The sequence below is a fragment of the Nematolebias whitei genome, chromosome 7 (genome assembly GCF_014905685.2).
Source record: "Nematolebias whitei isolate Nwh7 chromosome 7, NemWhi1, whole genome shotgun sequence".
Lineage (NCBI taxonomy): Eukaryota > Metazoa > Chordata > Actinopteri > Cyprinodontiformes > Rivulidae > Nematolebias > Nematolebias whitei.
Window position 1 is genome coordinate 8,472,801 of NC_056504.1, and position 10,747 is coordinate 8,483,547.

At 37.3% G+C, this 10,747-nt stretch overlaps 1 protein-coding gene across 2 annotated transcripts in view; it reads right to left on the reverse strand.

Annotated features, from left to right (window-relative positions):
* LOC119412237 (MICOS complex subunit mic25a) overlaps positions 1-10,747 on the reverse strand; it is an 83,720-nt gene that overhangs the window by 25,629 nt on the left and 47,344 nt on the right. For both annotated transcript variants that reach the window (XM_037679220.1, XM_037679219.1), the window contains one exon: positions 481-616. In XM_037679220.1, coding sequence (XP_037535148.1) covers positions 481-616 — 136 coding nt within the window. The remainder of the gene's footprint in view (positions 1-480; positions 617-10,747) is intronic.

The following is a 10,747-nucleotide window of genomic DNA, read 5'->3' on the forward strand; positions in this document are numbered from 1 at the left end:
ACAATATAAAGACACACTTAAAAAAACATTTGCTTTTATATGGAAATGCTAAATTCTTTATTTGTTGTTTTGATCTTTTTACCATTTTGAAGTCACATCAGTGAATATTGCTACATTAATAGTGCACAGTTTAAATGTATTAATTAGTTCAGAAATAAGGTAAATATTGTAAGCACCTTTGTAAAGAAATGTCAGGTTGGAAAACTATTTACTAAAGCATCAGCAGAGTAGAAAGCATTTTAAGGTTATGTGTGACAGCCTCCTATCAGAAAGTGTTGTTAATTTATTGTCTGATGAGGCGTCTGTGTAAGCAAATTATGATTTTCTTCATTTATTTCCTTTAAGAACTCAAAGGGTTGTTTTTTTCTTTTTCCTGTTTTGTTTTACTGTCAAAATCAGTAAGAATTAAAAAAAAAAAAGATTTGACTAATTCACGTCTGTTCTTATATTTTCACACCCACGCAGAGACTGCAGCCTTACCTTCTTTGCTAGCTGAACACAGGTCATGTACTGTCTGGCCAGGCTGGAACAGTGCAGGGTCTGCTGAGGGTTTTCTTTGTAACATTGAAGCACCTTAACCTGGAGCTCACCACACACAGGTGTAGTTGGTCGGGCCCTGGAAGCAGAGCGTAAAGAGAAGGGTCAGTGGCAGTAACGTTTTTAGTTACAGCATGAGGTTTCATCAAAACGGATATTTTCAACAATGGGCTGATTTTACTTAAACTGTGGTTCATCTGCTTGACTTTTTTTTTATTTTTTATGTTTCTGTGTTGTATCAGTTACTTTATTCTAACATTAATGGGAACAATACATTGCCCAACAATGTTCCCTGCAATTAGTTGATAAATACTAAAATCTATTTTAGTCTTTCAAAAAGCATAAAAATGTGACTATGTATTAAAATCAAGCACGTAGCAAAATCAAAGGCCATGCCATCTTTTATGCCAAACTTTTTAAACTAAAATTATCTTGTGTTGAGAAATGACAGAGCAATGGCCATTCGCATCACATGTGGTACATGAGGTGGAACGGAATTGTGTACACAAGGTCCCATTTACACCTAAAATAGCAAAAATATAAAGTACAAAAAAACCCAGTATACAAGGATCTAAGATACATAGTAAACAATAATAATATAATATAATACAGTGTATTAAACAGCAGCCTGAACATGAGTCTGTTATGAGCAGATGGGTATGAATTCAGCAGCTTATGGGTAAGAAATCAGCTGCATGGATAATCAGCAGCACAATTAAAGACAAGATACGATAAGATTGGTAAAGTGTCAAATCTCCAACTGAAGAGTCATTACAGTGATTTTTCTGGTTAGAGATCCATGAGTCTAACAGCTTCAGGGTAGAAGCTGTTCCTCAGTCTAGTGGTTCTATACTTAATGCTCCTTAACCTCCTTCCTGAGGGGAGCGGGGCAAAAAGTGTGTGTTGGGTGAGTGGGGTCCTTCATGATGCAGCTGGCCCTCTTCCTGCATCTGGAGGTCTAGATGTCTGTGATGGTGGAGAGGCTGACTCCGACAGTCTTCTGTGTAGCCTTCACCACCCTCTGCAGAGCTTTCCTCTCTCCAACTGTGCATTATGTACAATTTTGTGTGATATAGCAAGATTACGATCTATTAGCGCCCCTTGGAGTATGTGTTGGCAGTAACTTTGTTACAGTGACTCCAATATTTATCTCAATGGTTAGAAAACTGACTGAGCTATAGTCCCTTTTGTGTTTTCGAAGTTAAATGCTCTGGGGTGACCATCTTTAATTGGGTAGACTCCAAAGGTTAATCAGTTGTTGATGCACACCCAATGATTACTCTCCGAATTTCTTTAAAATGTGCCCAGAGGGCAGTTAGAGGTTTGCTAACAAACAGGGTTGGCTCGAACAGTCAAAGCCAAAGTTGTCAGCCAAGATGTACCCAATGTGTAGCAGGAATAAGCAATGAAGATGAAAACTCTACTACTCACATCAATCATCAAAAATACCAATGCAGACATGTTCTTGTTTTTCTACACCACCCTACAACCTAGCTGTTTTCTATGTTACTTTGTTTACCAAGTTATAATCATTTTTGTGTTTGTTTATGGCCATCAGCTGTAGTGGCCATCTTGAATTGGGTTGACTTGAAAAGTTAATTAGTTGTAGATGTCTATCTAATAATTTCTTTCTGCGAGTTCCATTAAAATCTGTCCAGTGGTTCATGAGCTATCCAAACATGACAGACAAACAGACAAAACCCCACATAAACATTATTACCTGCCTCCAGGTGGTAAATGATTACATTTGGTCAAAAACACACGGCTTTGTCCGGTTAATATACTGCACAAAATACATTAGTGTAAGGATGCTTAATTGTATGTTTATCGTGTACAGCTGAGAAAGTGTAACAGCTAAATTGTTCACACAATTTCAATGAAAAAAAATTATGACTAGTGGTCATTTTTATCAAACAAAACAAAAAAAATTTCCATAGTTTGGAAATATTTTAGGATAAACACAGGCATGTTGAAAAAGCAAACTGTTTGCTGTGTTCTTAATAAAAGAAATGTGTTTCTAAAGTCATTACAAGATGTTTAAGTACTAAGTCATTAACTTCTCTGTATCAGTACTCAGTATCTGCATCAAGTACCCAAACTGAAGTACTTGTACTTGGTCAGAAAAAAATAATTATAGGGACACCACTAACATTTACCCCTTTTATAGCAGTATATATTGGGATGGGACACATAAAAAGCAACTGAAGTAAAGTCTAACAGTTAAAGCATTATATTAACGTGTAAAGGTGTATTGTGTTAATACTGCTTCAATTTTGAATTTCTCTTTGTGATCTAAAAATAACTGGTTTCCTTAAACAAAATCACATCTTTTGGGCATCATCTGAAACATTTCATAAACTCCTCGAGTTTGTTTTTAGACCATTTTTGTTTTTTGGGATTAAGAAGCAAAGAGTAGAATCACAAAGACAGAGTTGTAGAAGTTATAACAACACTGTGTCAGTTGGTTGTTGTTGTCGTTTTTCTTCTAGTAATGTCTAGTAAAAGTATCAAAAAGTTAATAACAAAATATGTCAACCAGCAACACGTTAAACAAAGCTGCCTTCATTACAGTGCAGATTTATAGTTTGAGTTTCATACAGTAATAGAAACACGACACAGAAAGCATTTGTTTTATCAAATAAATGAAATATTCTTTAATTAGAAGTTATTAATTATGGCTAAGGAAACTTCAATTACAATCAAAATGAGAAAAATACAAAAGTGCTATCATTGGTCTGGTTTGAAACCATTAAAAGAACCACTAACGACTTCTGACACTTGTCAAAATATTCCTTTACAGAAAAAATAAAATGTAAAAATAAAGAAATTTGATTGAAACTTTGCATAATTTTTTTCAGCTGCAGTTAAACAACCAAAGATCACTTCAAAAGTGTTCTGTCTGTAGACAGAGGTGAATTATGCATCAACAAAGCAGCTTACGAATCAATGTCATACTTTGTTCTGTAGTCTAACTCCAACATACAGTACATGTGTGCTGACAAGCACACAGATTTAACTACACCTACAAACACAACAGACACACTAACACACATACACTCTCACACAGAGGTAGAGAATACTAATCCTACAAGGAGGAAATCCTTGAATGCTCTGCTGTTCGGGGTAATTTACTCTTCTGTTGTAACACAACTCATAACTAAAGACGCTAGTTAGTATATGGACAAATACTCAACACACTCGGAAACACAACAGATTACAATTTTCTGTAACGTTATACTGACGCTACAGTTTTTTTTTAATGCTTTTCAATAATCAGTATGCGTATGTCAATATTTTAAACAAGCACTTATAATAAAATAAATATTGAATTATTTTAATGCAAGAAAATTGCTAGTCACCGTGAGTGACACTGAATATCTCGGTTTTCATCTCAATAAACCTATTCAGTTCGTGTTTAGGCTAGAAATTGCATCATCTGAGAGAAAAAAAATGTTTAAAAAAAACTTCTTAAAGTCGATTGATTTTTTACAAATGCGTGACGATAAAAAATATAAAGTACAGAAGTACAGTAATGCAGTCAGGAGTCGTTAGTTTTTCAATGATTTCTAAAGAAGCCCATGATTGCATCATAAGGCATACTCTAAACCCAGTTTATAAATGTGCCAATGAACTGATTATCTTGGTGTGTGTGTGTGTGTGTGGGGGGGGGGGGGGGTCATCATAAGCAGTGGCTTATTATATCGCTAAAGACACGGTCCTTAGCTGCTAACAAGACCGCTAATTTTAGTTAGCCGCTAACAAGACCGCTAATTTTAGTTAGCCGCTAAGCGCCGTGTCTTTGATATGATAAGCTGCTGCTTTATTAATGTGGCGCTACCTCTCACTGTTCCTCTCATCAGGCACAGTGTGGCTAAATGAGTTTTGACCCGTGGTTTGTTTCAGGGAAGGAGGCTGAAAACACAGTCGGAGCTGCAGCTTACAACTTAACTTATGCCCCTTTTGCACCGCCCCTAATCAGCCCTAATTCTGGGCAGCCCGACACAGAAAGAACCCTTTTGCACCAGCACTTTAGCTAGTATATTTAGCTGATTTGAGGCTGATTCAGGACCTCTTTTCGTTCCTGCTTCTCTGGTGGGACCGAGCGAGCTCAGTCAAGCTGAGTCCGGACGAAAACGTGAATGCAGAACTCTGATTGGTCAGGGGGAGGAGTCACTGGATCTCAGAAACTTTTCACTGAGCCGCCATTTGCAATTTCGCTGGATGCGGAGCAGCGGCTGGAACTATTTTTAAGATTTTAAAAACAATAATGACAACGCCATGTTTAATTCTAAAGTCCAGGCGTTTTTTGTGTTTGTTGACCGACGATAAAATTCAAGCGAGCGGTGTCACCGCGGAGAATCATACGAGCTGCCGAGCCATTGAAGCCCACGAGGCCGAACCCCGAGCACCGGCCTCGCCTGCTCACAAAGGCCGGATTCGAGTCCTGGCAGGCGGGATCACCGGGATGGAGGGACGGAGGGTGGAAACGTTTTTTTTTTAAAACATTTTATGTATAAAAAATAAGATTTTTATCAGTGAAGATTAAAAATAAATAAACGGTGCCGGCTTTATCATGAAATCCTGTTTTCCCTTTGATTTTATTAAATAATCAGTTAATTAAAGTTAATTCAACTGAAAAATCATAAAAAGACACAAAATTATTGGATCTCTCAGGAATATTTCCCTCCAACATGTTTAAAGAAGAGACACAGCCTTTGGTTCAACATTATTCTAACCCACAGATGTACAAATCACAAAACAAGCATTACACTTTAAATTAAAGCTTTAAATCAAAGCTAAACTTTAATTCAAAGCTAAAAATAATCTGTATACAAGAAAAAATAATCTGTATACAAGAAACAAAACCACAATGAGCGCAAATACATCAAACGATGAAGAAAAATATAGAATTTTAAATATAGATATCCTGATGCATGCTCAATAATCCAGGTAGAAAAATCTAAAAAAGTTAAGTCTGGTCCTCTGGACGTTCAAAAAACAAACAAACAAACAAAAACAAAAATGTAGAAATGTTTCTTCTTTCATCCGAAAGACTTCTTCAGTCTGAGGTGCTGTATTCAGCTCAGTCTTTTATAAATAGCTATTTATGTTGTTGTTTGCTTTGTTTTTTTGAATGTCCAGAGGACCAGACTTAACTGTTTTAGATTTAAATATAAATGTTTTTGCAGAATCTGGTTCATCAGATTTAATTCAGTTCAGTTTATTTATACAGCGCCAAGTCACAACAGAAGTTGTCTCAGGGCACTGAACAGAAATATTCATATATAAAAATAATAATTTTATATTATTTATCTGAGGAGCAGACTGCTCTCATTAGCAGGACTTGGATTCTGGACACGCCTCCAGAATGGTCCTAAAGTGCAGGTGCAAATCCTGGCTGAGCTGAGCCAGGCTGAGCTGAGCCAGGCTGAGTAGGGGTGTGCAGGGCTGAGCAGAGTTGGGGCTGATTAGGGGCAGTGCAAAAGGGGCATTATAGCGCTGTTTTAAATGGTGAAAAAGATTTGTAGTACCAACCTTTTATCGGGACTTGTTTTTGCCATTGTCTACAGAAAACATTTTTCTGTTGATCATCTGACAATTTAAATCCAAACCATCTCCAAATAACAGCCACTGTTTTCCTTTTTGCTCCGTAGCGAAGCTGCTCTTCATATATCCTGAGTTTACTTGTTATGTTAACTCCGCCCCACCTGGAGAAGCAGGAAGCGCACACAGGTGAGGGATTATTCAGTGAGGGAGAAGGAGGGGCCGCGTGCAGTTGGCGGCACAGACGGGAGAAAAATAACTAGTGTACACGGATTTTTCAAGTCTAATAGTACTCGTGATGGTTGCGATAGAGCCATTTTAACCATCGTAAATGGAAAATCTTGAGATACATCGAGTGTATTCGATACATCTCCCAGCCCTAGCTGAAAGCCACCAATCAACAACCAGTTTTATTTATACTTTTAGTAGAGGTGAGTCTTTTATTGTTTTTTTTGTTTGTTTTTTTACTATTCTGATTTTTCCATCAACCTTCAAAATATGCATAGATGGAAACACAACTACTCTGTTAGCTGACACAGCTTTTTCAACGGGATAGTGAACATAGAAGCTGTGCAAGATTTTGAAGGCTCCATACAGAGAGCAAGCAATCAGGAGAGGATAAATCAGTGTTTAATTTGATAAGGAGGCACATGTTTCATCTTGTTAAAATAAAGACTAGATGATGACCACTTGAAATTCTCTCTCTCTCTGTCTCTTGTTTTCTTTCTCTCATGCGCACACACACGCACGCACGCACACACACACACACACACAATCATAAGCCTGTATGCTTGCATGCACCCAACACTCAGAGCTGTCTTCCTGCCATACCAGAAAGCAATTACAGAATCATGCCTTCTTCACATATGAATGAGCTTAAAAGTTCCTGCCTTCACTGACAAACACACAACAAATGTGTGTGTGTGTGTGTGTGTGTGTGTGTTCGCACGAGTTCAACTACGCCTGCATTCAAGACTGTTGGAGAAATGTCTCTACACTGGTGTCTATTGTGTGGACACACTGCACTGGTATATCCTAGCGTGTTGTTGTGTGTGCTTGCATGTGCAGTGGAGGGTAAAGCGACAGGATTAAACAAATCACTGACGGGGAGAATATTCATGAAGACAGAAATGAATGCAACCTGAGAGAGAAAAAGAGAGAATGTGACAATGATGTATTAAATGATGAATAACCCTTGCAGCTTTTATGGACGAACAGTAGCCCATGGCAACCATCACAATCTACTTTTTACCTCTCCTTCATTATAAGGTGCAGTGCAACACAGGAGCAAATAACTCTTAGCTAAATGTTTGTCAGTGTTTGCTCATTAGTCATGTAGTTGGGACAATTAAAAAGGCCTTTTCAGGGTCTGACTGCATAATACACATGTTTAACATGAATAAAAATGTACCAACATAACTTAAAACATGTCTAACAAGCTCAAAGCACTGATATATTTTGCATTGTTAAGGTTAAAAGGAGCCTGATGTTTTTGTTATTACATCACTGTGTATACCATTGTAATAAAAATAGAGATAGTGTTGTATAAAAATCTACTGCTAGAAGTTTTGATGATTAAAATCATATGAATGGTTGATGTTTGACGTTACATTTCCGCGGTAGATTCTGAATTACTCGGTAAAATGAAAGATAAGAGCAACAATAGTGTCAGGGTATTAATCCAAACTCAAAGGGGTAAAAAACAATAATTCTTTTTTCTTCCTATTTAACACGAGAAACTTTCTGATAGCAGGAGTGTTTTAATAATGGAATCTGAAGCAGAAAATTGCCTCTGCTAATCTGCAGCAACTGCCTCGTTTGAGTGAAATTAAAGGTGAGCTCCTATTAGAAAACATTAGTCGCCCCAGCTAGTTTGAAAGCTAACTTTCGCAGAGGAAAAGAAGCAAAACAACACTCAAATTGCTTTCTGCCAGTGATGTGTTGTGAAAGATGCGTGCGGAGTGGTGAGAGAAAGATTAGGCTGATAGCGTTAGTTTCTCATTGTTTTCCGTCACACCTTGGTAGTGTGTGGTTTTTATAAAGAAAACTCAAGCTCTGACTTGTTCCGATGCATAACACGAGGGAATAAAGCAATAAGGAGCAAGAGAAAAGATTGAAGAGGCGTAGCATTTTATTATTCTCCATGTCTGAGATGGCATTGTTTGTGCGTTCGCGTCGCAGTGCTTATTAATGTATGATGACGAGGATTTTGGACGCTTTAAAGCGGAAGCAGAGGCATTGTACTTTGCTTTTTAATAATAGGCTGAATGGAGAGGAAGAAAGGAGAGGATCAAAGATGTCATGGTTGGGGTAAGATCAAAAGAAACACCGAAACATGCATCCTGTATCGTAAGAGGCTTTGTGAATTTTTATTAAAATGAATGCTATAACATTCATATTGCATATGGCAGAAATCTCATATACACCACTCGCATAAATTTAAATCCCCTGAATAAGTTTATAAACCATAAAAAGTGTCTGACGACTGACATAATTTAGTAGCAAGGTAATTTTGGAAATCAAAACCATAACTTCATCTACTTTTGCTAAATTATGGCACAAACCCAAGCTCACATACTTAAATGTAAAGACACCTCCAAACTCTAAATTTTATCTCAACTTCACAGAAGCACAGCTCTATCTCAGATAAGAATAACGTTAAAGCACTACAAGCTTCTATCTGGATAAAAATTGGGGCGGCTGTGGCTGAGTGGTTAGAGCAGTCATCCTCCATTGCAAGAGTTGGGGTCCAACTCCACCAGTCACATGCCAAAGTGTCCCTGGACAAGACACTGAACCCATCATTGTCTCCGATGTGTGTCTGATCAGTGTATGGATGTGATAAAGCTCTGATTAGTCTCCTTAGAATGACTTGTTCAGTTAGCTTTGTTTAAAGTAGAGAGCTGTATGAATGGGCAAATGAGGACACAGATTGTAGTGTAAAGCACTTTGAGTATCTTGATAAGATAAAAAGGTGCTATATACAGTAAGTACTGTCCATTTACATACAATTTATCATAAAAATCTAAAATTAGATGTAATTGTAGGATAGAAATTTGTGCTCAGTTCACCAGACTGATATTCGCACCAACCACACTCTGTGGGGACAGAAGAAGCGAAAGACTGGAGAGGATAAGGGCAGTGTTTCATTAAAACAGGTGACAGGCAGGAACAAGATAAGGTGCGCACATGTGATTGTCTCATTGCTGATAGCTGTTCAACAGAGAAAAACTTGAAGTTGGATAACTCACTAAAGTTTGGAAGGATCAGGAGCTTCTATCAGTGACAATCTGTGGCAAAAGCTTTAATCTTCATTTTGTGTTTTTCCATGTAGGGCTTTTATACAGTTAAACAGGTCTATTGTACATTTTTTTAATATATTTTACATTCAAAATCATTCTGCGCGAAACCTTTTTATTTGTACAACTCATGATTTCTGATTAAAGGGACACTGTTAGTATAATAAGTTTATATTTAATCTTTCATGGGGTGCATTGCATAATATACAACCTACAATATCTCATGTTACACAGCCAGGAAGAATAGGGTTTGCTTCACGTCTGTGACAATTAGCCTTAAAAATACAGTAAAAATAATAATAAGAGGAAAATATTTACATTATTATTTATCTTTGTCATCATTACCTGAAATACAAGCACCAAAATGCCAACAAAATCATTATGGGTTGAAAGGAGGATGCAAATAATTTAAATTTTATTTTAATAACTGTAGGCTCTGAAAAGATAGATAATCTTGAACAAAAAGTGTAAAACAAAAGATGGTTTGTTGCAAAGTAGTTACAAAACTAAACTCTAGGGCTGCAACAACGAATTGATAAAATCGATGATTAAAAGCGTTGGCAACGAATTTCATTATCGATTCGTTGTGTCGCGCGATTAAGCATCTTTCGCGGCGCTGCGGAGCCGTTTTGTTCACCTGCAGTTCATTGTCAATGCTGACTGACTGAATAAAGTAAAAAATAAAAAAATAAACTCTGCAGCGCGAGTTGAACAGAGCGAGGAGGGAGGTGGAAGCAGAGCAGAGGCTGTTTTCAAATGAAATTAAATACATTTTACAAATGACGACACAGCGAAAACTGTTCGACCCAAGTCCTCTAAAGTGTGGGAGCTCTTCATAAAGATAAAAACTGTGCAACATGCAGCTTTGAAAAAGTGACGACACGGGAGAACCACGGAGATGAAATGTAAACATGTCGGAGTCACGAGGAGGATGAAAGAGCTGAACAGCTGATACAATTCATCTCACTCCCAACTTGTGTGTTGCAGGTGAGTCTCTACAATATTCAACATTTGTTCTGTTTCCAAGTGAGAAAACGTAACGTCACTCTCCCTGTAGCTGAAGCTGCTGCTTGTTTGCTGATTATTGACAGTGATGGAGAACGTGTGTGTTTCTTTTTATTTTATTTAATTGGTGCAAGCAGTATTTAAATGTGATTTATAAATAAATCCAACACACAGATAATCATTTAATGATTAAGCTTCAACTTTTAATTTGTTGGCAAAGTCTGAAGACAATGCAGGTATGGCAGGATGAATTGCATTTAAACAGGAATTAAAGGTAATTTATTACATCTACTCAAATGTGTGTAATGAAATATTTGTGTGTGTGTGTGTGTGTGTGTGTGTGTGTGTGTGTGTGTGTGTGT